This window comes from Metarhizium brunneum, chromosome 3 (genome assembly GCF_013426205.1).
Source record: "Metarhizium brunneum chromosome 3, complete sequence".
NCBI classification, from domain to species: Eukaryota; Fungi; Ascomycota; class Sordariomycetes; order Hypocreales; family Clavicipitaceae; genus Metarhizium; species Metarhizium brunneum.
Genome location: NC_089424.1, coordinates 1057932 through 1085308, shown reverse-complemented (window position 1 = coordinate 1085308; position 27377 = coordinate 1057932). Strand labels below are relative to the sequence as shown.

Below are 27377 nucleotides of genomic sequence, written 5' to 3'. Positions count from 1 at the left end.
TCCGGTCGGGTCTCGAAGTATTCTTTCAACTAGTCTAGAGACTTGCATGTGGACTCGTGTGCACCATCCTGCAACAATAGGCGGCTAGTCCTCCTCCAGTTCGGGGTAATGCCTCCAAATACCGTCAGAATACTGGGAGCGGCGATCACTGGCAAGATATTCCTTGATATTGGGTCGTTCCTTGACAGCCTCGTAGAGCTTGAACACGCCGCCGTATTTTCCGGAATCTCTCATCTTCTTCATCGTCTTGGGGAAGGCGAATTCCGTTCCATCAATACCCTGTTGTTTTATATCAGTCTCTCATTCTAAGCCGCCTTTCGCTACGAATGGGAACAAACCTGGAAAAGCACCAAATCGGCATATGTCAGCTTCCCGCCGTACAACCACGGGCCGTCTCCGCTCGCCTTTCCATCCAGCACGCGCTGAATATATGCAAGGAACTTGGGAAGCCGCTCGTCAATAAACGACTTGGCTCGCCTCTTGGCTTCGGGCTTCTGGGCCTCGTAGTAATCCGACGAAGCGACAGGGTGGTGTGTGTCATGGACCTCATTGGAGAAACAGTCCAAGATTGTCAAAGCTATTTGATTGATGTGGTAGATGCCATTACCTTCGGTGGGAGCCAGGCCCAGCTTGGGTCCGAGATAGAGGAGAATGTTTGGTGTTTGGGAGAGACGCAGGTCGCCGTGTTTGAGGGCTGGGCAAGCAAATGATGGAGGGTTCATGTCATCACCTTTGTTGTCAGCAGCCATGAGCTTGAGAACCGTCGGGACAGCATCTCCGCCCGATTTGGCGGTATCAGTGTACGAAACCCCAGCTTCCTCAAATAAAAGGCGGACAAACTCGCCACGCCCCGGAATGCCGGGCCAGTAGATGAGCTCATAGGGAGCTTCGTTGGCGGTCTTGACGCGCTTGGTGTCGGGTTCGGACATTGTGGTTTTCGAGTGAGCGGGTGAAGGGCACGCAAGTTCTGATGGGCGGTTGACGATGAAAGCAATGAGATGAACATTGGAGAATCAAGCAGCACCAGAGTCCAGCATCGTGATGGATGGTGCGGGGAATTGCGGGGCTACAGCCGAGGGGATAAAATGATCCCTTGAGGCTTGCACAAGGAGCCAGCTGCGGGGTGACATTGGTGTGGTTTTCTAGATGGCAACTTTCACGGTTCTCTATGGATCCATGATTTCCGTCCACGAAGCCACGCCCCCGCTGGAATCGAGATCAATCCTCACGAGCCGGGGAGCATCGGATGGCCTGCGGCAAGGACGGCCAGAGTGTGCTTAGGGTTAGGGTTCTGTGACGTGATCTTCTTTGTCGCCAACAGCAAAGACGCGGCTAGCTCATTAATAAAGGCATCCTTTTGACAGCACACGCAGCTCATACGCCGCCGGCGCTTTTAAGCAATTCCAAATCTCTATTCGGTAATAACTCGGGACTAAAAAGTAATATGGCGGAATCTGGCTGTTCTTCACTTCTATGTCACTTCTTCAATGACCCCAAACATTCCACACACGTGACTGTCAGAACACGAGAGTCAATAGTACTCACGACTGGTGCTCGAAACCAAAATCACAATTTCAAATTCACAGCATACCCGCCAGGGTAGCAAACAATGGCCAACGATTGGCAGCTCACCACGGCCCGTCGTGTTACCAACGCCCATGCGAAATCGTTCAACTCCGCTTCCTTCTCTTCCTCCTGTTTTTCATCTTCCGCGTCCTCAACTTCGCATCCACCGTTGCGAATTAAGCATGCCCTGGGAGTATTTCGCGTCAACAACGGCCGGCCCCCGGTGCCGGCCCCTTTTGTCAACAATTTGGCTGGCACACGATATTAAGCGGAGGTGTACATATTGGCTAATCCCTCTTTCAAGACTCATAGTATGCTATCTAACGCGTTATTACTGCCTCCATATGCTAACCACTTCCCAGAGGCGCTTTGCCGCGGCCCAGAAAATACGTCTCCATCAAAATTTAAAATTGCAATACGCTAAAAGACCACATGATACACGAATTAGATTTGAATATTCGTCTTTTCTCGGCAAGCCTTGGTCACCGGGGACGCGCCGTCCTGGCGACAGCTATTGCGGACTATGAAGTTGAGTCATCCCGGGGAGATAAGCATCTTATGCTGGTATTCAAGCCTTTAAGAGAGCTTCTGTAGCTTTTAGACGATGGGTCACACATCAGACCTCCGCAACCTACGAGTCGCTGCCATTTTTAAAGCCCATATTCGAATCCTACCAGCGGGCCCGGATTACATGCACACTCATGCCCACATTATTCATACAGGTATGCTCCGTCTCTGAAAACACCAGTCTAGAATGGACCTGTGTTTAGATTTGAACCTTGATAACATTATGGTCGCTCTTGAAGATCAGGCAACTATTGATACCTTCCTCTTCGGCCAAGCTAATCATCACATGGCCCGTAAATAAATCGGGGATCGCATGATGCACCGCTGCCGCAATGACACCGGGCCAGTCCTCCACGGACTTGGCAATATGATATCACAAATTACAGATTTTGGACTTGCGCAGCCTAGGGATGGGGGCGAACCGCTAATTCACCTTATACAGCCCAGCGAATACCGCGCCCCGGAGGTTCTCCTCGGTATTGGCTGGTCTTATAGCGCTGACACGTGGAGTATTGGTGCCATGATACGTCTTACCGTCCACAGCGTCAAGTCTATTTGGCTTTGCTGACGTTGTTAGATCTGGCAGCTATTGACGGGCCAGTCTCTCTTTTACCAGCCAAGAACCCAATCATACTCGCCAGCTCAACACCTAGTGGATATGACCGCTCTGATTGGGGACAAACTTCTTCACTTATCGAGCGTGAGAGACGAATGCGACACCGGCATGATCACCGGCAGCCCTGAATCCCCACGCAAAACTCTGTGATAACAAGTTGCGGAATTTTAGCGTGGGCCGTTTTTGGCCAAATATGGTGAATGCAATCTGGACGGTGTGACAATCGTTGTTGACTTGGCGAATTAGCCTCTGTGCACGTTGATTTGATACCCAGGACGTGAAAACTAGACCAAGAGCTGTCAGGGTGTATACGCAAAGATGGTCATGCCGAAATATTCCTCGAATTTATAAGGGAAATGCTTTATTGGGTACCTGATAAGCGTGTCACGGCGGCGGAGCTATTAAAATGACTCATAGTTGAATTCAAACCCCAACGGCAAATAATCGACATCTCGTGGCTTGCGCCTTTGCACACATTTCGCCGGGTGGTGACTTCCGCTATCCTCTCTGTTGCTTCTCGGGGATGGCACGAAGTTGAAAGAGCGATCTGGCACATTGTCCATTGAAGGTCTAATAGCCCCTTCGAGATACCTGGCACAAGAAGCAGCAGATTTTGAAAACAACATCTGAAGTTCTCGACTGTCAGTGGGACGCGTGGCACGGCCAGGCGTAAACCCCAAGTGTACTGCCCCTGATCTGATTGTCTTCTGCGAGAGATTCAGCATCTACACACTGATCCGGAATTTCTCAAGGCAAAGAATACTATACGACAAGTGTACGTGCTTCCGCTGCTCTGAACACTGGCATTGACGGAACTGCATATGCATACTATATCTATGAGACACGGCGAGCACAAGTCACCGGCGCAGGTTGCAAGACACAGTAGCCGCGGGTATTGGTTTTTTGACTTATAACATTAGAATTGGCATCTGGGGAGAATACTTCGACTTATGCAACGGGGAGGGAATCTTCTGGCCCAAGGCTTCTTCGACGAAGCTTCACGAGCTGACTGTTTGTTCTGAATTGTGAAATGACCCAAGGAAGGAATACTGCCAAAGTTCAGGGAACCCGCGGGAGAAAGCCTGCGCGGCAGTAGATACTCGCTATCTCTGAAGAACTTCAGGTTCAATCGCTAGAATCATTTTGCCACCTGCAATGAACTCATTGGGACATTATTGGCTGCCAAGACGTAGCGGTCGTTCTCTTCACAACGAACCCAAGAGTCAATGTAGTATGCGAAAATTTGTCGGTGGAGTCTGGGCTCTTCAACATCCAGAATGCGCCAAGTCCACACGCCTGCTATATATGGGTCAATAACATCCTTTCAATCACCAATGGGGGGCTGGCGCAACGGTAGCGCGTCGGATTCCAGTTCAGCTTCAATTTGAACCTCCCGAAGGTTACCGGTTCAAATCCGGTGTCCCTCATTCTTTCTTTTTTTCGCCCACCTCCCAAAGAATTCCAATCCATGGTCAACTACCCCGTCCGGAGGTAATTGGCAGATGTCAGTTCCCAAAATAGCAGCAACGTACCGAAGGAAAAATAATGGAGCGTGGACCTGATTAATTGATGGCGAATTGTTTATGATCTGGGGGGCGGTTCATTTTTGCCACCCCTGCAACCATAACACCGCATCCCATTAATTCTACTTGTATTTTTTCCAATTTAACACCTTTGTTGCATCATACATCTCCTCATTCACTAGTGTCTAATAGCAGCCGCTGCGATTAAAGTACCACTCACGGTTGCATCCCACTCCGTTCGAGCCAGCATGTGTGCAGTCTTAGGAAAACGCTGGGAACTGCATCGTCTCCATAGACATACTCTTCTCGTGCCGTTACAAATTTATTCCATCATTCTCGGAGCATTTTTGTACTTGTCGCGATCCGCTAGGGACATCACACGTGCCTCGGCATTCACACATCCAACACCAGATTGCCAAGATATATATTCTCAGGTACTTGTTTGTCCCATTGGTAAAGAATAGCAATATACAAGTTCCGTGTCTCCCCATAATCCCCAGCAGATCACATGGTCTGGCGTACAGGCAGCTATTTTACCACCTGGCATTGGAGCTGCGAATCGTCGCATCAACTTGACCCAACTTGGCATGTCGACTTGCAGTAAAGACAGCCATCATCATCCCAATATGTGCAGCCCATAACTCGCGAACAGGCCTTCGTTGTCATGCACATGTTAACCACAACGCCTGACACGGTTTTCAAAAAGCACCCAAAGGGCGGTGGTACTTACAACCATTGGAGGACACTCATTGCCAGGCGCGTCTGCAAGCGGATGGGCCAGGCACAAGCCGGCAAAGACGGTAACGAGGAAAGCGGTGGCTCGCATTTTGGGATGATGTTTGTTGACGATTGTGAGTGGAATTGAGGAATGATTACTTTGAGGCAGATATGTTAGCTGGGCTGGAAATCTCGTCCCTTTTATACCTTTCAAGAGAGCCGAGCAACGGGTTGGTCAGGTCTAAGAAGCCGTCTTCATGGCAAGAGTCAATGTAAATCTCGCAAGGCGGCAGGAACACGCCATGTCTTGATGCACGTCGCCCTCCACAGCACACTTGGCCTCACGGCGATGCTCCACACGGCAGGCGCAGCTGCACGAAATAGTATAACAATTAGTAGTCCGATATGCGCGTATTCGGCTACAGACGGAACCTGTCAACGTCAAGCAGGGTCCTTCGGGCCATCGGTCGCAAGCATCGGGCGTGCGTCGTCCAGCCGCTTGGAGATGTGAGGCTGCCGTCGGGCTGCTCCGTCATGATGGATTGACTGTTTCTGCCAAGGACCGACACTCTATAGGGTAGGCCGCCTACCAGTTGAAGCGGAATGTTGGGCAACAAGACGCCGGGTACAGCACCCCGTTGCTGTTAGTGCCTCTCGCCCGCTCAAAGTTGCCTGGCCAGCTCGACGGCTCGGAAGCTCCTGTGGGGCCATCCATGCCTCTGTGTGCCAAAACACCAGACGGTTGTCGCGTCGTCTCACGTCATTGACATGAGCAACGGCCTCATTCATCGAGCCTTTACTATTTCATATTCGCATCCCGGCTTTAGACACCAAAGCTGACATAGCGATGGACGAAAAAAGTCGCCTTCCTCCCTACGCGCCGTACTCGCCCCCGCAGGCCTCGGCCGAGTCGCACCTTCCTCTTGGCAACAATGGCTGCCGGGCTCGGCGCCGACGCGGCCTTCGTCGCAGCAGAGCCATCAAGTTTTTCGCTCTCGCATGCTTGTCGCTCCTTGTCCTGGCGCAGTGGAAGCAGATCCGGCGCTCCAACCGCCATTCCGTCAAGCTCTCTGCCGAAAAGCTGAACGAGAATCTGGCCACGTGCAAGACGCTGCGGCACAAGCCGCGGGACCCCATAGGCTCGGGTCGCGACAAGAGCGCAAGGTTCGTCGACGGCGGCAAGCCCACGCTCATCCAGAATGCTACTATTTGGATCGGCGAGCCTGTCGAGGGCACCAGCAACGAGGATGCCCGGGCGGGTAAGGGCTGGGGGTGGACCAAGGGTGACGTCTACTTGGAGTACGGCCTCATCAAAAAGGTCGAGCGGCATATCTCGCTGGGCTCGCTGCCTCGGGATACTCAGTTTTACAATGCAGAGGGTCGACTACTCACAAGTGGCATCATTGACATGCACAGCCATGCGGGCGTCTACTCCATGCCTGGGCTGCGCGGCAACTCTGATGGCAATGAGTTCTCCAGCCCCGTTACGCCCTGGACCCGTGCCATCGACGGGCTCTACGTCTTTGACCCCCAGATCGAGGTGATCAAATCCGGGGGTGTGACCACTTCGCTCATCTTGCCGGGATCGAGCAACAATATTGGTGGCGAGGCTTATTTGATCAAACATGCCGTTGGCAAAAAGGAGGGCCGCAACGAGTTCAGTGCGGCAGACATGCTGGCCGACCCTGAGCGTCACTGGCGTTACATGAAGATGGCATGTGGTGAGAATCCGAAGCAGTCATTCTCCTCCGGTGGCCGCATGACAAGCCGCTTGGGCGAAAGCTTCGAGTTCCGCCGCGCATTTGAGAAGGCGCGCGACTTGGTCCAAAGGCAGGATGACTGGTGCGACAAGGCAGACGCTGTGGGCGTTGACAACATGGATAGCTATCTCCCGGAAGAGCTTGCGTGGGAGTCTCTGGGCGCTGCGATGCGCGGCCAAGTTCACATCAACACTCATTGCTATACTGTGCCCGATTTGGAAGCCATGGTCGACCATACCAATGAGTTCAAATTTGCTGTGCGGACCTTTCACCATGCTCACCAGACTTTTCTTGTTCCCGAGGCAAGTACCTACACCCGCTCTGTTTTTTTTAATCAAAATCCAAGACAATGATGATTTGCTCAACCTCATGTACCGCGGCCCAGGATTGTGGACAAATGCCTGTTGGCGCCAACGATGAAGAGAAAAAAGTACTAATGGGTTGAGCAGATCTTGAAGCGCACCTGGGGTGGCCGACCGCCTGCTTCGGCCCTCTTCGCCGACAACATGTACTACAAGATGGAGGCATATGTTGGCTCCGAGTTTGCCGGCAAGATCTTGTACCAAGAGGGACTGACACCCGTGTACGTGAGCGACAATCCCGTTCTCAATGCGCAGCACGTCCTCTTTGAAGCCGCCAAGGCCTACCACTACGGGTTGCCGTATCACGCTGCTCTCGCCAGTGTCACAACTGCCCCGGCGGATGAATTGGGCATGGGCCAGCGCTTGGGCAAAGTCAAGCCTGGATACGATGCCGACGTCGTGGTCTGGGACAGCGACCCTCTCAGCGTCGGAGCCACGCCCGTGCAAGTTTGGATTGATGGTACCGCCCAGTTTACGGCGCCTGTGTACCTAGACAAGCCGATCCAAGGCCCCATTGGCCCTGATGCCACTCTCGCCGACATTGTGTCTGAGCCGACGCAGGTCGCTGATGCTCTGTTCAAAGGGGTCACCAAGGTTCTCCTCTCCGGCGACGACGCGTATAATACCGGCGGCGAAGCATCCAATGTCGCCGTATCCGAGGGAAAGATCACCTGCATCGGGACTTGCACGTCTGAATTCGAAGCCGCCACCGCTGCCGGCGTAAAGGTTGTCCAGCTCAACAACGGCTACCTCACTCACTCCTTCACCGGCGTCGGCGGCACCATTGGGCTCAACGCCATCGATGCCGAAGACTCGACAGACAACGGCGACACCAAAGAAAAGTTCACCCGTGCCGTCGACGGCCTCCAGCTTGATAACAAGAAGCTTCGTGTCGGCGCAAGATATGGCGTGACCCGGGCCATTTCCGCACCCAAGTTTAACGGTCTGAAGACGCACCACGGCACCAGCGTCGGCTTTACGACTTCTGCGCTCACAAGCCTCGAAAAGGGCGCCGTGTTTGCAGAGGACGCCGCCGTTCACTACACCCTGGACCTGAATGCCCGCACGGACGGCAAGAGCTACAGCGAAGCCTTTGGCGCGCTGCGCAAGAAGCTCCTGGACGCGGGCAAGTCTGACGAGGAGCCCGAGGCATACTCCGAGGCGGCGTACCTGAAGAGGGTCGTTTCCGGCAACCTCGTTCTCGCGCTGACCATCAACTCTGCCGACGGAATTGCCTCTGCTCTCCGCATCAAGTCCGAGGTCGAGGGGGCGCTCAAGTCCAAGATCAACATGGCCGTCATGGGCGGCGCAGAGTCCTATCTCGTGGCCGCAGAACTGGCCGCGGCGTCTGTCGGCGTCATCCTCCAGCCTCTGCAGCCCATGCCCCAGACGTGGGACCAGAGACGCGCGCTCTCCGGCGCGCCGCTTACCAATGGAACGGCGGCGGATTGGCTCGTGACGGCCGGCGTCACGGTCGCCGTGGGCTTGCCGGAGGACTGGTACGTGCGTGACCTGGGCTTTGAAGCAGGCACCGCATATAGAAACGGCAACGGGAGGTTTACGGAGAAGTCGGCGCTGGACCTGGTGAGCCGGAATATCTACAAGATCCTGGGCGTCAGGGTGGACGAGGACGAGGACAAGGGCCACTTTATGATTAGCGAGGGCAGTCCGTTGGAGATTGGGTCGAGGATTCGAGCGGTGGCGGCCGGCAACGGCAGGGTCTCGGTGTTTGTATAGCCGTAGTCGATTCGTCAACAATGTCCAGGCCGTCTTTGGCACACCTCATGGCCGCAGAGGGGACCACGGCGATGAACCCGCCCGTCGATTCCCACGTGGTGGTCTGGCGACATGGCGGCGCTGACAAATAAACAGGCGCGACGTGGTGGACCTCCCCGCGCGGCAGATGATGTGACCAGAAGCTTGAATGCCATCCATGATCCATGATGGGCGAAATGCCTTGCGCCACAGGGTCCCGAGCCGACATCGATTGATAGCTCGGAACCGTGGCATGATTCCGAGGGCGGCCGGGCGGGTACATAAACTTGACGACGGCCAGAACGACGAGCCCGTTTCTCTCGCCGCCCCGTCCCATCAACCGACTCCATGAAGGCGTCTCTCCACTCCGCGAGCAGACTGACTGCCACCACAATGCCCGTCGCGCCCGTCATTGCGCTCTCGCACGGGGGAGGTAAACAGGCACCCTCACGCCGCCCCAGACACGGCCGCAGCAGCTGAAACACCACACACAGGCCCCCTCCCCATCCTGGGCGACAAGAACCACGAGTCCATCGTCTACTCCCTCAAGAACTGCGTGCCCAAGATCCTCGGCCTGGGCACGCCGTCGGCCCCGCGGGCCATTGTCCTCGTCACGGCGCACTGGTCCACGGCGGTGCCGACCGTCTCCTCCGCCGCCCGCCACGACCTGTACTACGACTACTCGGGCTTCCCGTCCGAGTCCTACGCCCTCAAGTACCCGGCGCCGGGCGACCCCCCCGTCGCCCGCGAGATCAAGTCGCTCCTCGACGCCCACGGCCTGCGCGCCCGCCTGGACCCCAACCGCGGCTGGGACCACGGCGTCTTCATCCCCATGCTGCTCGTCAACCCGGCCGCCGACGTGCCCATCGTCCAGGTCTCCGTCCTCGAGTCCGAGGACCCGGAGCACCACCTGCGCATCGGCGCCGCCCTGGCCCGCCTGCGCCACCGCAACATCGCCATCATCGGCTCGGGCTTCGCCTCGCTGCACAACTTCGCCGCCATGCGCGGCCTGCGCTTCGCCGGCCGCGCCTTTGTGCGCGACTTCAAGGCCCTCTCCGACGAGTGGAACGCCGCCCTGACCGCCGCCGCCACCGCCGAGGCCACCGACGACCGCTGGGCCGCGCTCCGCGCCTGGCGCACCCTGCCGCACGCGAATCAGATGCACCCGCCGCGCGCGGGGGAGCACTTCATGCCGCTGCTCGTGTGTGCCGGCGCCGCGGGGGACGGCGAGAAGGCCGGCGTGTACAAGGACGTCTACTCGGGCGTCGACATCCTCACCTACTACTGGGGCGCGCCGCAGGTGGATTGACCAGACCTTGTGGAGGCGTATGTTTTCCTGTGCAGATTTTTAAAGGGCAGGCCGTCTTCTCCACCGTGGCTCTGGAGTCTGTATGTAGCCGTGTGATGCAGAGGCATATTCCAACGCCGTCTCGACGGTGATTTCTGCTCTTGGCGCACCACGCTGGGCTGCAACTCTTCTCTCAGGCTATCCTGGATATTACATTCTCGCGCACGAGTTGAACAACGGAGTCTGCCCAGCGTGCCTCTCGATGTGGACTCGGATGGCTCTTTGATGCCGACACCGACTGGGGTGCGTCAGGGGCAAGCTGTAGCGGGACATGCAACAAGGGTATTAGGTTCACCGATAGCTATACAAACCCTTATATTACTCCTTAGGCTTGAAATGAAGATCTTCTGGTGATATTCCACTCCTTCCAAACTGGCAATTTCACACTGTACACGCGCCAACGAGTCTTGCCAACTGCCGTCCTCTAGATTGAACCTGCCTATGATGCAACAACCAGTTGAACAGGACGAGCAGTAGACGGAAAAGTGCCACTGTAGGAATCAATACGTTTAAATCTAAATCTATTAAAGCCATGGTCTGTAATTATCAATAATAATAGTCTATATAGTGTTTATAAACATCCCATCCTAAAATATACAAGAGCATATACGGTATTAAGGAAAGCGATTATTTCCCATCGGTCAAATCCAGACGGGCAATACTTTTTAGTTGCTAGGTTGGCCGAGTTGACGTTAAGCTCAACCAACGATATTTCATGACTCGTTACTTGACCCTCAACATGTGATATTTGATAGGCCCATGAATCCTTGTACAAATCGCCCAAGGCAATCTCATCAGACAATTTGCTTCTCCTTTTGGGCAAACAATTTATGCACGCTAAGGGTGCTCGAAGAGAGAGAGCGCCACCCAGGACGTGCCAGATTCTCCGTAGACAGCGAGATCCACGACTCGGGTGTGAGGCGAGAGACCCAGTGGGAAGACGGCTGCTGCGAGTACGGCGTGCTGGATCCCGTGATGGCCACCCTGGAGCGGTGCGCCTGGCTGCGATACTTGCCGACCCACAGCATCTGCTCGTGCTCTCGCAGATATCGCTCCGACGAGAAGTTGTTGAGCACATTCTGGCGGCCGCGCATGCCCAGTGCACGCCGCTGCTCCGTCTTGGCGTAGATGCGCTTCGAGATCTGCTCGACCTGCTCCGGCGTCGGCATCGGGTATCCCAGCACCGGCACCTCGGAGCCGGGCGCGTCGTCGGCGTACTCTGCCCACCGGCCGAGAAGCCCCATCACACTGATCTGCGCGCGGGCTAGCGACTCCGAGTCGTTTGGCGGCACCACCTCACTGAATCGGTCGCCTGTTGCACGGTCCGTCACCACACAATACGAGGCTCCCACGTCGGTGCACACCACGGGCACACCCGTCAGCGCAGCTTCGCCCATGGCCAGAGGCAGGCCCTCGGAGATGGACGAGTTGAGGAACAGCCAGGCGTCTTGAAGGACCACTGACGGGTTGCCCAGGCCCTTGAGGATGCAGTAGTCCTGAAGGTTCTTGGAGGCGATGAGCTCTTGACACTCGGTCGCGATGGTTGCGGCACGCTCCTGGTCGCCGTACACGTGGAGACGATAGTCCTTGATACCCCATTTGTTGACAATAATATCCGTCGCCATAATGGCGTTCTTGATGTCTTTGGCGTACTGAACATGTGACAACATGACCACTGTAGGTTGGTCGGTCTTGATGGTCTTGATGGGCTCAAACTTTTCCATGTTACAGATGCCATTGACGACGGGGTCAATCTTGCGCTCAAAGGTCCGGCGATGCTCAACAACACCCTCGGCGGTGCCAAGCTCCACCTCCCATCCGGGGTTGAAGTAGTCACAGCAGGGCAGAACGACATCAGCGTGGTGTTCAAGCAGGACGCAACTGAGGTGTGTTAGAGAAATGAGAGAGCTGTTGACAAACGGCGCATCGTATGAAACCGCCGAGCTCATAAAAGTAGTGAATTCTCTGTAACTAATACAGTGATCCCAGATGTGCAGGGTGCAGTTGCGCTTGGCCTTGCAGACGATGCCGTACGTAGCTCCCGTGAAGTGGTGCGACGCTTGGAATACGTCTGGGATCTCCTCTGGAACGGGCAGGGAGAAGATGAAAAGGTAGCGGCACCACAAGTCCAGCGCGAGATCGAGCTGCTTGAGGCTCGGTTTCTCGAAATCCCACCACTGGGAGATGTTGAAGGCGCCCTCCAGGCTTTCAGTGAGCCATAGCTCGCGCCACTTTTCCTTGACAACGGGGTGCTGCCAAACGTCGTTCCAATTACGGGTCTTCTCGAAGTAGGTGTTGAGGTCCACCAAGGCCCTGGTAGCCTCCTCGATGTGCTGGCGGTTCAAATCAGTAATGCGCGAGCATTTGACGAGGCTGCTGAGAATGGGCAGGAAGTTGTGTGTGATGTCTGCAGTGCGTGTCATTTGTGATCGCTGAACGACTGCTGAATCGAGATTTGTCTCCAGGACACCGTGTGTGGGATTCAGGAAATCCAAACCCCAAAGTGGCAGTATAGTAAGAGACTGGACATTTCGCTCAATTTGGAACCGGGGAACACCATAGTCATTGGCTGACTCGGCGAGGACGTGCCATTTGATTGTTTTCAGGTCGTTGACCATGTCCCGTCGGCAGGCAGAGACACCACCGGGGTCATTAGGCCAGGTCGAGGTGTCCATGGCAAGAACATGGAGCTCCTCTGGAGTATCGTGGAGCTGAGACTCCAACTTGCGTGTGTTAATCCGAGCATCACCACCAGGACCAAAGCTATAGAGATCAGCAATTTTGTAGGCAATGTGCACCCATGAACTAATGGAAGAGTCAAGATCACAGCGGGCCATGATGGTATCAGAAGAAGCATCCAGGTACTTCTTAGCGGCCTCCAGACGGCCAAAGTCACGCTTTCTCCAGTAGGGACGCATGATGTAGTCAGAGCGGAGCAGCTTTTCATCTAACCATCTGGCACTAATGGCATCCACTTCGCGGCCATCCTTCCATGCCTTCCAGAGTTGAGTACGCGCAACTGAGGTAGGAATCGGGTATCGCTTGACGTTGAATCTCAGAAGACGGGATACGGGGTTGGTCTTGATGGATGAGAAAGGGAGGAGCGGGTTTTCACTCTGGAAGCTGCATTTCTCGGGCTTCTGCAGGACCTGAAACCAATCATCCTTGATCATGGGTGGAGTCGGTATAGGATTCCCGTTGAGAGTAACCGACAACTCAGGATGAAGTTTGTGTTCAAAACCCCAAGAAGCGTGGTATACATCGTGACCATGGATGAATGTAGCCTCCGTAACGGTAGAGAATGGTATCCATTCTTCCAGACGCTTCTGAGGATTGCGGGGAGGCATGCTCCAAAGCACTTTCACCGTAATATGAGGGAAGGTGTATTCGGCCCAGAGTAACTCGTCCTCGTGCTTAGCATTCTTGCGGTACCACAACTTCCAAGTGACTCGGTTATCGCCTCTCATGGCGGAACCAGATGTGACGTAACCTCGACGATCATATTGGACAATCTCGCCTTGGCGAGCGCCAGATAAGCACTGACGCTGCAGAGGAAGTCTCGAATCGCCGTTCTCGTAATCGTACTGGTATGAGCTACTGACAACCCCCTTGTGGTAGACGTCCCTCTGCTCCAAGATCAGCTTGTTCGTGTACATGTTGACGGCCATGAGCTTCTGAATGTTGCTGGGTTCACTATCATGGCGACCCTGATATTGAGACACTCTCAAGCTGCCGTCGGCCCGAACAGTCCAGAACCAGGTAGATGGGCCACTAAAGCTTTCGGTGACAATCTTGCGCTTCTCCAGAACAGTTGTCATGCCTTTGATGTGTTTCTGGACCCTGGCCACGTGCTCACGCCCGTGGAATAGAACCAAGGGGATGAGCACGTTCTGCCAGAATTTACAGTAGGACCAGATGGTGTTGAGAAAGAAGACCAATGGCCAGCGAATGAAGCCCGGCTTATCTTGGATTACAAAGTCCAGCTCCCTCTGGTACTCCGGGTCGGCAATCAAGGAAATGATTAAGAACTTGATGCACAGCTTGACCTTTTGAAGAATGCGTGATGAAAAAGGCTTGATAAGCGATGCAAACCTTGTGCTTGGGGTCTCATCATCGAATTGGACACTGTCCCCATGGTCTTCAATGTCAGCGTGGGGTGGGCTTTCAAGATAGCCGTCAGCCTCAAGATCGTGCGCGTATGTGAGAATGGTGGTGGTGAGAGCGGCGCCCAGTTTGCAGCGAGCAATGTGACTCCCTACATTCCCGGAAGAGCCTTGAGAGACAAGTCTATGATACAGCCAGTTCTCCTCGCTATTTGACAACGGTCCAATCCATCCATCACAGCGCTGAAGCAGGAAGCGCCGAATGTGCTCGGGAAGCAGGTCCCACTCCCGCTCCAAGTCCACGCCGAGAAGCGTGTAGCGGAGGAGAGTTTGGTTGCCCTCACGGATGACCCGAGTTCGCTCCATGGATGACATCTTGAGCTGGCGCTTGACTCCTTCAGGAATGGATACCCCAATGTCATCAAAGTGATCAACAACCAGCAGCTCAGCAAGGATAGAGTCATGGTAAGACAAGCCGAGTTGGTGCTGTGCTGCGGCCCTGATAACCGACTCCGCAATGACCTTCCAGTGACGATACATTGTCAACGTGCGATGATTGTCCACGGGGCTCGAGTCGAGAATGATCAAAATGTGCAGTGTTTGGTCACAATGCCGGCTTATAGACCGGATTTCAACATCTGACTGGGAGAACTGGTGGGAAGACACGAGCTCGACAACAATCTTGCCATTCTCCCAATTTTGCACAGCCACTTGGAGCAGCTGGTTGGCTGATGGAAAGGCGTCCGTGAGGATTTCGGGATTTCGCGAAATCACACGCGAAGACATGAGTTCCAAAACCCTCTGACCAGGATGCTCAGTTGGATCGAGAAAATACCGCTCGTCCGCCGGGAGATTGCGGGTTGACTCAAACATTTTCGAAAGGGTGCCCTGGGATAATTCCGGGAGGGGCTCCAGAGCACTGACAGAGTAGGTAATTTTGGAAGACTCGTCGTTATGCTTCTCGGTGGATATCTCGGACTTTGGTGCAGACTTGAAGAAGGTTGGCCAACCCAGGTTGGCAGAGAAGAAAGACCAAATGCAAGATACCCACGTGGCAACACCCAGGCATATGAGACCGCTATACGTGAAGCCGGGCATAGCCTTGTGAAGGGCAAGACCAGTGGGAAGACCTGCGAGGGCGCCAACAGCGAGGGCAGCGGCGCTGTTGGTTCCGCAAAAGATTTTGTTGAACTGATATCCTAGCAGACCGGAGTAGGCAACGATATAACCCATGAACATGATGGTGTTGTCGCGCGAGGACTGGAACACCCACATGAGAGCCGCAAAAATGGCAGCACCCCAGATGTGGAAGAAGAAGAACTTGCAAAGTGACCTCCAGTACAGCCTGCGCCGGGCTTGGGCCTCCTCAACATTGATGACTTTGAGCGACGCGAGCGAAGTAATGGGTTTCGTGGACTTCTCGTTGGCGGCTGTCCACAGAGGCTGAGACACGATGTCAAGAGAGACGGCACCGACGAGGTAGTAGCAGAGACCAAAGCCAATGCCGAGACGAAATTCCTCGCTACTGGCGGCAGAGAGACCGACCAGGCCGCCGCCAGTGAGGAGAGCCACCCATTTGTCCAACAGAGCCACGATGAAGTAGAGCACACCAGACCAGATGTCGCGACCAGTAGCTCGCCAGTGCAGGAAGGCACTGTGTAGCTTGAGTCCCTTCTGCATGTTGGTCAAGTTCTCCATGCCGGCCTTGAGTGTAAGGTTCCATGTGGTGCTGTAGGGAAATGGTAGGCGAGACCTCTTGTGTCTGCAGTACCATCGCATGAGGAACATGGTAGACTGGTAACCTTCAGCCAGCTTGCGAATGAGCGGGTCTGGGGAACGCTTGGAGAAGTAGAAGCGGTTGCACTCCTTGAGAACAGCAGCGTGAATCGCAGACCGCGCTATAGGCATCATGTCCTTGTCATCCAGGTTGGCGAGATCCGCCGCCGGAGCATTGGCGCTTTGGCGATACCAGCTGATAACTTCGGCGTCGGTGACAAAGGGGATTTTCAGGTACCAAGAGCTCCACTGCGAGACGGTGCTCCGAGCGCCCACCAGGAGAGCAATCAAGAAGCAGCTCAGGACGGGGAGGTAGACAACGATGTCGTTGTCCGTGAACATGCTAACAATGGGCGAGATGCAAAGGATCGGCATGCAAGAGAAGATGACGGTTCTACCCGAGAGGAAGCTCGATCCAGGCAGCTGGTAGATGGACAGGGCATTCAGCACCAGCAGATACGTGGACAGCATGAGGAAGTAGAACAGAAAGATGAGTGCAGCCGATAATCTCTGCACAAAAGCGACGACAATGAAGCCGCCAATGGCGGCGACGATTGTTGTCGCGAAACCGGCAACCCATCTGGTCAACACAAACAAGTTCATTGCAGGAAAGGTGTTTGCGTAGAAGTAATAACTTCCACCAGAGCAGATCCAACCACCAAATGCACCGCTCAACAGCAGGGCCAGCATAAGAGCCGTCGTCGCCATCGTCTTCTGCTCCGAAGACATGTAGGTGGTTAGGTATAAGCCGCGTCCAATGGTGGTCAGCAACATGACATCGATGAGTGCAGGGACGGCGAAAATAGCAAAGAAGGTAATCCTGTATGCGACAGTCACCTTCTCCTTGCCGTCGTCGGGGTCAAAATCGACCTGCATGGCAGCGTATGCGGTGGGGAGCTCCGTAAACGTCTCGTCGCGCATGGGTGGCTGGTACTTCATGTAGTAGGCACGGTAGCGGTCAGCGATGATGCGACCGATGGCTCGAGGGGTGGCGTCAAAGAAGGAGTCGCAGCGCGAGCCCAGAGCAAAGTTCTCTGCAAAGCAGCCTGCCTGATCGGCAGCGTGGTTGGGGTATACATTGCGATCCAGGACCTCGAGGTAGACTTCGTCGAGGGCAAGCTTGCGAAACGCGCTGAAGACGGCGAGGGCGAAGATGTCGACTCCAGCATCGACTTGGCCCTGCTGCACGAGTTCCTGTATACCGCGACTGAGCTGCTCAAGAGTCGAGGTTTCACCCTGCATGAGAACAGTGTACAGGCGGTCTCCGACGTTCTGGAAAAGTTGAATGGCCTTGGTGCGGTCGGGAGTCCAGCATCCCTTGGCGGCAAGCCATGCGAGGCGGGCATCAACAAGCGCTTCAGCAGAGATGTTGCCGCCAAGGTAGTCGACAGAGCTGAGAACACGCTGCTGGGTCAGCGACGGTATATCGAGCAGTTGATACTCGAGGCAGCTGCGAACCCTGGCCAGGAACTGCGGGCTGGCGGTAGAGGACTGGAGTCGCCTGAGGAACAGGATGGCCTCGGCCGGCGAGAGGCGCTCAAGATCGTGGACAATGCGAGTACACAGCTGCCACGGGTTGTCGAGGCGTCCGGTTTTCGTGGCCAAGGCCTGCTCGACTAGGAAGCACTCGGCACATGTTAATTGACGGCTGGAGAGGAACGTGTGCAGAATCGCGCCTGTGCGGTCCTTGGCCTTGTTGGACAGGTACAGAGTGATGGAATCCTCATGGCCGAGCTCATACACTCCCCAGTACTGCGTCTCGGAATCCGTCTGGAAGCCTGAGTGCAGGCCAGAGAAGACCTTGATGCGTGCATGTTGCTCACCGTCGGGAGTGCACGTGCGAAGCAGATCGACGAGGTCGTGGATGGCACGGAGGGTCCTTGGGCTGAGGTCGGGGTCGTCGCACAGTGTCTCGATCTGGCTACGCACGTTGCTCAGCTCGTCGGGCTTGAGCTTGGCCAACAGATCAAGCTCGGCAAGGTTGCTCTGGTTGAGGCGAATCTGCGCAAAGTCGTCAAAGGTGGCCTTGTGGCCGAGTTGGAAGCAGCCAAGCCCCACGGAGTCGAGGTCGAGGTCGAGGTCGAGGTTGCTGCTGTTCCTGGACACGACGGACAAGGCGTGCCTGGTTCTTGGGGTGTCAAAGGGAGAATCGCTTGCCACGAGCGCGCCTCGCAACGGGGCCCCATGCCTGGAAACGGGCGGGCCTGTCTGCGAGACATCGACTGCTGGTGGCAGAAGACGGAGCTGTGCCGAGAGACCCGGGAGAAACGCGGAGATAGAGTCATAGACTGCATCCCGACTGGTCCAGGCAGGGGAGATCTATCGTCATACAAGCCAAGCCTGGTCAGCTTTGCACGGTGCCAAGGCCGGGTGCGGGGCCATCGATCACGGGTTAGGGTTTGCTCGCTTACCTTGTCGTTCGCACGCCAAGCATCGTGGGCGCCCATGTTGGCCTCGTTCTTCAACCACATGAGGGCTCCCAGAGGCTTGGTCGCCATGGACCGAGTGGGCGCACGCTCAGCATCGACCAACGCATCGGCGTGTCCTATCCAGCACAGCGCGCTGTTGTACGTGCACCAGCTGTAGGCGCGCATGACGACGGCGAATTGCATCTGCCTGTCGTCGTCAACCGTCTCCCAAATGACGAGCGCAGGACCATGGGCCACACGCTGTGCGGCAACTGCGCGCATGGCAGTGCGCATCGCCTCCATCTGGAAGAAGTTTTGCCTGTCGCCATCTGGCCGGATCGTGCCGTTGCGGTACACGATGCCCTTGACGTGTTTCATGTCGATGGCGCGTGCCTCATGCTCGGTGAGGTACTCTGGGCACGACAGTTCAAGCCATACGTCGAGCCCGAGGTCCTCGATGTGCCGGCACAGCTCGTTCATGACTGGCGGCTGGAAATGCTCACGGAAGCCGGCGAGCAGCACACCGCGGTACGCTGGGGGTTCCTGGTTCCCATCTCTGAGGTGCGAGCCCAGCGCCTGCGTGACCATGGTCAGCTTCCTGATGACGCCCGCGGGCTTGTCGCCCGCGTCATGGTTCTTGGTCAGCGCGTGCACGTCGATGCGGCCAAGGACATGTTTGGCGGTGGGCTGGCAGGTCTTCAATGCATTGGCGACGCCGTCCTGGAAGGGATCGACGACAAGGATGTCCCACCGAGAGAGAAGTCGATGCTGGACTGCGGTCGGTGGTTGAGAAAAGCTACCGAGGAAGACGCCGAAGGAGTTGAGTTCCTCCTCTGTATTCTTTTCTGAAGTGAAGCTTGTTTGGAGACTTTTTGAGCTTCGCCGTAACTTGGCAAAATACCGCGCGACTGGACGCGGGAGCGACCATTTCGGACGTTTTGTCTAGATACAAAGCGTCATCATGATGAGTCCCATTGCAAGCAAGCGGCGGCCATCCCCAGACTTCTTACCTTGGCCCGTCGAATGATGAAACGGCAGCCGGTGTACAATAGATAGGAAGATCCCAGAACAATGCTGGCGAGTATGAATCCAGCAAGAAGCTACAGACATTGGATGGCGCATAGTCAGTATCAGCCGCCTGTCGATCATGCTCCCCCAGGTTATGCGACGTTTCTTACCAGTTCCCACCAAGAGTCAATCATTACATGCCAGCCAACGGCCGACAATCCCAGATGGCTAATGGCCATTCTGCATTAGGGAGGGCAATGCTGAAACGAAAACAAGAAGTGAAAGAGAGGCCGGAACGAGAGGAGTGTCACAAGTCGCTCATGTCATGTTCAAGGCGGAGTGTGGAATATATCGGTGAGTCTCACCCATCAAGCGGCGACAGAATAGGCAGTGACAAAAAATAGAAACACGTCCCGAGCCCATTTATTTTACGGCCATGTTCGAAAAGAAATAATACATACTGCACAGGCTCATGCGAGAGAGCGCAGCCCCCACCAGCAAAAGCATGGCAAAGTTTCTCCTGTGCGCAGAGCCCGGCCCCTGAAACCAATGTATCCTGTTTACGAGATTTTGCGTCAACGGTCTGGCTTGCCCGTCATTGGCGCCTCACCAAGGCCCCTGCCTCTCAGCTCACGACGTTGCCGGACTAGTGCAGGAGTCAATACGTGCGTGCCCAGGCACCCAAAGCTATTTCGATGGCGCCGAGTGCGGCAGTCCACAAAGTATCCAAGGACCATGCAGGAGCCGGCCCGTGGCGTCACCGAGAAGAGTGCACGTACATGCAAACCTGTATTTTACAGACGCTGCGGCTGAAGATGTAGCGGCATATGAGAGAGTCAGCCCTATGACTCGAGGCCGTGCCCAAAGGCGTCGTTTTTCAGACCAGACCCGATGACATCCCAGTCGGCGACGCCAAGTTGATTTGATTTTTTCAAGGCCGGCCGACAACTATCAGCAGATTTTTTTCTTCCAACGTGCCATGCCATGAGGCTCTTTCACACAAACCCACAGCCAAAGTACATACATGAACATGTCGCCATGCAGAAATCGCTCACCTTGTACATAGATACTAGAACAACACATCCCGGATCCCGGGACGGGCGGCGTCCATGGTGGCCAGGGTCAGACATGGGTGCCGGGCGTCAGCCTGCAGGGGTCGCACAAAAGATGTGCACAGACATGATGGATAGATGGCATGGATCCAGGGACAAGAGTGGCCGAACAAATACGGGCTCACGACGCTGAGGATGGCTCCAGCTTTCGATTTGCACCAGATACGAGACGAACAGGGACTTGGCGCTATCGATGTGCCCGGTTACGCCATGAGGGCTCCGCCGCAGACGCCAGACTGCCCGGCTTGTGATGTAAGTTTTCTTTTTTCTTTTTCATTTCCATTTTTTTTTTTAAATTTATGACTCGATGCCATCTTTTTTTTTTTTCCAGCCCGCCGCGCGGCCATGTGTATGGACCCCTTTCGAGGCTCTGCTCGGGCTGTGGATCTTCAACTAGTGATTCCAAGTGCAAGTTGATGTTTATATTATCGTTTCTTAGTTTAATTCAAGGCCGTCGGCCACTCGGCCTCCCGACCTGAAATAAGGTTATCCGTTGGCGACCACTGCCTCAGGATAGTCTTGGCGTACATGTGCACCAATCACAGCCGCGCAGGCACACGGCAGACGCCCAGTCGACCAAACTTTGCCATGTTATGTAGTATAAGAGCAAGCCTCCGTATAAGCATACACCCCGACCAGCTGCTCTCGTGCTTGCCTGTTGTCTTTTCGAAGGAGCACAGAAAACCCAGAGCTGATTGCATGCCCAGCAGTCAGTACCACCGGCCCCTCTGGCGACCATGAATCTGCAACACCATCTCCCTCGGCCCTGGCGGCGCTCCAAGTGGTTCTGGCCAGGCGTGGCCTTGGTTGCCGTCGCCGTCATCATTGTCATCGTCGTGCCGCTGGCTGTTCTGCTCCCGCGCCGCAACCGCCCGCAGCAGCCTCCCACCAACGTCATCCTGCCGCTCTACATCTACCCGCTCGCCGACTCGTCCTGGAGTCCGGTGTACGACGCGTGAGTTTCCCAGCCTGAGCCCGTCCCCGCCGTCGTGGGCTACATGTGTACCGAGTATCAGTCACTGACACCAGACCACAACACGCGCAGCGTCAGCCGCCGGCCTGACCTCAACTTCACCGTCATTGTCAACCCCAGCAGCGGGCCGGGGAGCAGCCCGTTGCCTGACGCCCATTATGACGCTGCCATCCGCCGCCTCAACTCGTACCCAAATATAGAAACCGTAGGGTACGTGCGGACGGGCTATGCCACCCGCAACCTCTCCGACGTGACCGCCGAGGTGGCCGTCTACTCGGCCTGGTTCAGCAACGCCAGCGCCCTGGCCATGCACGGCATCTTCTTTGACGAGGCGCCGCACGAGTACTCGCCCGAGGCCGTCGAGTTTCTTCGCGCCGCCGACAGCTTCGTCAAGAGCGCGCCCGGCCTGCAGGGCCGCAAGACGGTATGTTTGTCCTTGTTGTTGTTGTCGTCGTCGTCGGCCGACCCGGCGGCGCCCACGGACGTCTCGGCTCACACGCGACTCTCCAGATCATCCACAACCCCGGCGTGATTCCAGACGCCCGCTTCAACGGCAGCGACGTCGACATCACCGTAGTCTTTGAGGAGACGTACGACAAGTGGCAGGTCCGGAGCACGTCTCTGGCCGCACTGCCCAGGACCAGGGGCGCCTACAGCGTCATGGTCAACACGGTGCCCACCATGAGCAACGGCACCCTGAGCCAATTCGTCAACGAGCTGTCCGACCTGGCCAAGTACGTCTTCATCACGAGCCTCAGTGTGGATTTCTACAACTCGTTTGCCAACGACTGGCTGGACTTTGTAGGCCAGGTGCCGGCGTAGAGAGAGGGCCATGTATGTACGCTGTCATTGTACCAACATACATGGATGGACCAGATGGTGGCCGTGGCGTGTCAGCCAAGCAGATTCGACAACGACCCGGCACCCTGATAGGAGCCGCGCAAGTTGCAGCCAAACACCTTGCTGCATGGGCATTGTACAGGGATGGCGATAAGGACTGTGGCTGAGCCATGCAACTACCACATACACATGCTCCGTCTGTAGGTATCGACGTTTCGCATAAACTTTAGACTGGACCGACTTGCAGCGCGAGATAATAAAATGACACACTACGCACTATCCACACACCTAAAACCAAAACAAGACGACCGGCTGTGGATGACTAGTCGGCCAACCAGCGGACGGCAAGGCCAGATGAAACAGGGCAAGACCAGGACGAGCTGGACAAGCGGGAGTTCCACGAGCGCGAAATACCATCGATCCCTGACGCCACTGTGGTCCAAATGCCGTCCGGGAGCGCTTCCGGCCAAGGCGAGAGTTGGAAAAGGTGCCTTGGCGCAACGCCACGGCGCACAGACGGAGAGCTTGGCGATTCATTCTAAATTAATTTTTTTTTTAATTTTTTCCTCTCCATGCTAATTTGCACGATTATGCATATACATATTCCCGCGAATAAATGATATACAGTGAACCGGGCCTATAACGATATGCTTCGTGAGGCCCTTCTTATCGTTATTCGGCGACTATCGTAAAGGTGCGACTATTATGGGGCATGTATCTTTATACATATTTATTATGATAAGGTACATGTACAAGGATAGGTTTTTTTTTGACCGCGTCAGGGCTGGAAAAACGCGCTGTAGGCCTTAAATGTGGGCCCCTGTAGGCCCCCTGTAGGCCTCACATGTGGGGCCCTGTAGGCCTCAGCAGGCCCCTAATAACGATAAAAGCCCTGATTTGTATGGTGACTAAGCCTGATGCCGACGATATCGTCAGTAACCCGACTATTAACGATTTACTAGGGAAAAACCTTAGATGACCGTGAATTATCGTAATAACCCGACTATCGCTAAGATACAGGATCGTTATAGAGCAGGTTCACTGTATTAATTAGCGCGGGGCAGCCGTATTGACGTCCTGTCCTCTTGCCACCAGTTTGCGACGAGACATTGAAGCTTCATCCCCGCGGCGCCGCCTCGCTCACGGCGGCCACAAAACCGGGCCAGCTGGGCCCAAAACTCTCGTAAAAGTCGTCCACCAGGTCCGTGGCGAAGACATACCGGCCGCGGCGGCACAGGTCCTGCACCGCGGCGGCCAGCTCGCCCTGGGGCACGCCCGAGATCTGGTACACGCAGCGCTCGTGTTCGGGCGCCCAGTCGACCAGGCGCCTCTGCAGGCCGTCCCCCTGGAAGAGGTGGTAGGGCTCCTCGCAGACGCACACCAGGTCAGGGTCCCCAAATGACGCGAGCTCGCCCTCCGGGGGCGTCCCGGGGTTGTGCACGACCTGGGTGGGTGAGTCGAGTCAGTCGGGTCATATCCCAGGCGGCATATAGGGGGCGGGCACAGCCTTACCGTGGAGCGCGCGCCGGCCAGGCCGTCGCTGGCCTTGACGAGGCGGCGGAGGTGGTCGAGGTACCGCGCCGCCGAGGGCGAGTGGTGGTTGGGCGTCTCGTCGACGTAGATGCCCTCGACGTGGAGGCCCGGCGGCGCGTCGGGGTGCCGGCGCCAGCGGGCGTAGCGCTCAATCTCGGCGCAGGCGTCGGCCAGAGGCTTCCTGCAGTAGTCGACGCGCACGTAGCCGACGGCGTGGACGTTGGGGAAGGCGTTGAGCCGCGGCACCTCGCGGGCGTAGTCTTTGCCGGGGAGCGGCTCCGTGCCAGGGCCGCTGTTGGGGTTGACCACGACGAGGAAGTTGACGTCGGGGTAGGACGCGGCGCTGCGCGGGTTCAAGGTCAGCAGCCTCCATGATTCCAGATGGCCTCGAGGGCTCGTATCACCTACGCGTCGTACAGCGGCTTCCATGTGGCCTCGTCCAGTGGGTAGTAGTATAGTGGCATGACCACCCAGGGCTTCGTCCTGTCCGCCATTGTCATGTCTGGACGGTGTGGAATCTGTGGATGCTGGGCAGAGCGACTGCGTCAGTGGGAGAAGACGAGCGAGGCGCAGGGGTGTCTGCCCGCCGAGCAGCTTCTTGTATTTATGCCGTCGTGGCTTGGGGGACCGCCTCTCTCAGCTCGACTATGCTGCCGCCCTGAGGAGCCAGTCAATGCTCCATGTCTTGCCCTGTCCGTGTGGATCCGTATTGCGATGGCTTTTGCCATTGTCGGCAAGCCTGGGCGACGGCGTGCCTGACGGCGTTGGCTGTCAAAATCTGTGTCAGCGCTCATTGACGCTTCAGCTTCGAAACGCCACCATGATCCCGGTCGGTGTCTCTGCTGGTTCAATGCTAGGAATTTGTTTGCTGGTTCCATGTAAATTGTAGGCGTATTTTGGGAGCTGGTCGGCGTGCGTTGGGCGCAATATCCTCAGCCTCGCAATGCAACACCCATGTGCCGTCTGGTCTGGTGCTATCTAGAACAGCTTCTACCCGGCGGTTTACACGCCACAACTGCCGTGGCAGAAAAACTCTGAAAACCGGCCTGTCCTCGGAATCGTTCAGCATCCCGAGTCTTGTGTACGTGAACGAAAGCTCGTGTCTTGGCCCCATGGCCACAAGGCACCTGCCAACGCCGGTACGGCGTATTACACCATGTACATACTGCAATGCATCGTATCTCGACCCTTGTCCGTGGTTTGGGCCATCCTTGCAAGCGCGACCCGAGTTTGCCGTGGAATATTGACTCCATCCAGGCTGCAAGTGCAAAGACTATTTGCTCCGTCGTCTTGCGCGAGACTTGGCCGGCACGTTTTGCGCCCGGCTTGGTCCTCACCGTAGAGCACGGTACACCTGCGACTCTCTTTTCGCTCACCAGGCATCGCATCAAATAGTCCATGAGCAAACGGCACTAGTCGCAGCCGGTACCAGAGAGTATCAAAGACGCAAGAGTTTGATTCCATCACGTCCCATAACCACGCCAGGCTGTGGCTCTTATACGGCCCGTCAAGCCGCCAAGCCGAGCGACATGTTTCATGAACAGAGGCCATCCAAACTTCTCGAGGCACCTTTTCGGCCGACCTTGGACGGCTGCTTTCCCCCTATTCTTTTCATTTGGCCGTGAAATAGAAAACGCGGCGTCGGAACCATCTCCCGTTTGATTATTTTTCTCCCACCCGCGCTCGTCTTCTCGTCGACACAACCCTCCTCCTTGCTTCCAAGGACGCTGCTCATGGAGTCCTCCGAATCCTCGCCCGGGACGCCGTCTCGGGACTCGGCAGATAGCCCGCCAACAGTCGCGACATGGACCACCTCTCCCGATGTTTCGCTCCTTGACGTGTCCCTCGACGACGGCTCGGGCGCCTCGCCGGCGGCGTCTCTGTCCGCCCGGCGCGAGGAGTATGTCCTGGTGACGGGCGGCCTCGGCTTCATCGGGAGCCACACGGTCGTGGAGCTCGTCAAGGCCGGGTACAACGTCATCATCGTAGACGACTTGAGCAACAGCTATCGCAGCGTGCTGGACGGGATACTAGAAATCGCCCGCCGCCACTACGAGGACCGCCGTCAGGGCGGCGGCGCGCGGCGGCGCTGCCCCATGGTCGAGATGCACCAGGTGAGCTACCGCGACCTGCCGGCCATGCGGTCCATCCTGGAGCTGCACTCGTTCCCCAGCCCGGCAGGCACGCCCGCCCGCTCCAACATCGTGGGCGTCATCCACCTGGCCGCCTACAAGGCCGTCGAGGAGAGCATCCGCCACCCCCTCCGGTACTACCAGAACAACATCAACGGGCTGGTGGACCTGGTGGCGCTGCTGGGCGAGTTCGCCGTCAAGACCTTCATCTTCTCCTCGTCGGCCGCCGTCTACGGGTCGCTCTCGGCCGGCGGGGGCCGCCCCCTCCGCGAAGAGATCTGCGCACACCCGGCCGAGCGGGCCGGCACCGGGGCGCCGCCGTCACGCTCCGCCGGCGGCGGCGGCATCACCAACCCCTACGGCCGCACCAAGCTCTTCGCCGAGGCCATCCTGTCCGACGTCGCGGCGGCCGACGCCTCGTGGCGCGTCGTCGTGCTGCGCTACTTCAACCCCGTGGGCTGCGACGCCTCGGGCCTGCTGGCCGACAACCCGCGCGGCCTGCCGTCCAACCTGGTCCCCGTCGTGACGCAGGTCATGACGGGCCAGCGCGCCGGCCTCGACATCTACGGCGGCGACTGGGACACGCGCGACGGCACCGCCGTCCGCGACTTCATCCACGTGAGCGACCTCGCGCGCGGGCACACCGCCGCCCTCGAGGCCTGCCGCGACGGCCGCGTCGACGCCAGCTACCGCACCTACAACCTCGGCACGGGCGAGGGCAGCTCTGTGCTCGACGTCGTCCGCGCCATGGAGGCCGTGTCGGGGCGGGCCATTCCGCGCGAGACGGTCGCCCGCCGCGACGGCGACGTGGCTGCCTCGGTGGCCGCTGTGGACCGCGCGCGCCGCGAGCTGTGCTGGGAGACGGAGAAGACGCTGCTGGACGCGTGCTACAGCGTGTGCAGTCGGCTCGATTTGCTGCCGTGTCGGGCGCGTGGTGTGTAATGGGGGCGTCAAGTGTGTCTGTCGTGCGGGCCGTGTTTGCGGTCAAGTCTGGAATGATGAGTGCCATGTCGTGTGTTAGCGTAGATTTGATTATAGACAAGACTGTAGAGCATTTTATATAATACACTTTTTTCTGTTCGACTCGGTATTTAGTCGAGCGACTTGCGCGGTGAAATTTGAGAGTGGACAATTGCTCTGGGGTAGGTTACTGCATCTCCATGTCTGTTTCCAAGTCAAGTTGCCACCTTGCATCTGACAAATTGAGAGTTGCAAAATTTGTTTCAAAGTGTTTATTACTAGCTACGTCCTACTGCCTAGTTTATTCTCTTGGAATAC

At 56.4% G+C, this 27377-nt stretch overlaps 7 protein-coding genes and 1 non-coding gene across 8 annotated transcripts; 4 read left to right on the top strand and 4 right to left on the bottom strand.

Annotated features, from left to right (window-relative positions):
- Positions 1-84: 84 nt before the first annotated feature.
- GST (Glutathione S-transferase) lies at positions 85-929 on the bottom strand (the record flags this gene model as incomplete). The annotated part of the gene is made up of 2 exons (XM_014688698.1): positions 85-279; positions 339-929. The coding sequence occupies 2 exons, from the start codon at positions 927-929 to the stop codon at positions 85-87; spliced, it is 786 nt and encodes a 261-aa protein (XP_014544184.1).
- A 3156-nt stretch (positions 930-4085) lies between these two features.
- On the bottom strand, positions 4086-4176 carry G6M90_tRNA00000076. Its single transcript has one exon. It is a non-coding gene; the product is annotated as a tRNA-Trp (tRNA).
- Positions 4177-5836: 1660 nt separating this feature from the next.
- On the top strand, positions 5837-8848 carry G6M90_00g055900 (uncharacterized protein; the record flags this gene model as incomplete). The annotated part of the gene is made up of 2 exons (XM_014688697.1): positions 5837-7006; positions 7199-8848. 2 exons carry the CDS (start codon positions 5837-5839, stop codon positions 8846-8848), a joined length of 2820 nt encoding a protein of 939 aa, XP_014544183.1.
- A 411-nt stretch (positions 8849-9259) lies between these two features.
- Positions 9260-10175, top strand: LIGB_1 (Extradiol ring-cleavage dioxygenase; the record flags this gene model as incomplete). Its single annotated transcript, XM_014688696.1, has 2 exons — positions 9260-9299; positions 9361-10175. 2 exons carry the CDS (start codon positions 9260-9262, stop codon positions 10173-10175), a joined length of 855 nt encoding a protein of 284 aa, XP_014544182.1.
- Positions 10176-11008: 833 nt separating this feature from the next.
- Positions 11009-19748, bottom strand: G6M90_00g055880 (uncharacterized protein; the record flags this gene model as incomplete). Its single annotated transcript, XM_014688695.1, has 4 exons — positions 11009-18412; positions 18505-19443; positions 19512-19601; positions 19680-19748. 4 exons carry the CDS (start codon positions 19746-19748, stop codon positions 11009-11011), a joined length of 8502 nt encoding a protein of 2833 aa, XP_014544181.1.
- Positions 19749-21358: 1610 nt separating this feature from the next.
- G6M90_00g055870 (uncharacterized protein) lies at positions 21359-22416 on the top strand (the record flags this gene model as incomplete). Its single annotated transcript, XM_014688694.1, has 3 exons — positions 21359-21576; positions 21667-22018; positions 22105-22416. The coding sequence occupies 3 exons, from the start codon at positions 21359-21361 to the stop codon at positions 22414-22416; spliced, it is 882 nt and encodes a 293-aa protein (XP_014544180.1).
- A 1135-nt stretch (positions 22417-23551) lies between these two features.
- Positions 23552-24461, bottom strand: SR4_0 (Spherulin-4; the record flags this gene model as incomplete). Its single annotated transcript, XM_014688693.1, has 3 exons — positions 23552-23878; positions 23947-24310; positions 24376-24461. The coding sequence occupies 3 exons, from the start codon at positions 24459-24461 to the stop codon at positions 23552-23554; spliced, it is 777 nt and encodes a 258-aa protein (XP_014544179.1).
- Positions 24462-25700: 1239 nt separating this feature from the next.
- UGE2 (UDP-glucose 4-epimerase 2) lies at positions 25701-27041 on the top strand (the record flags this gene model as incomplete). Its single annotated transcript, XM_066130609.1, has 1 exon — positions 25701-27041. The coding sequence occupies one exon, from the start codon at positions 25701-25703 to the stop codon at positions 27039-27041; it is 1341 nt and encodes a 446-aa protein (XP_065986866.1).
- Between the last annotated feature and the right edge of the window lie 336 nt (positions 27042-27377).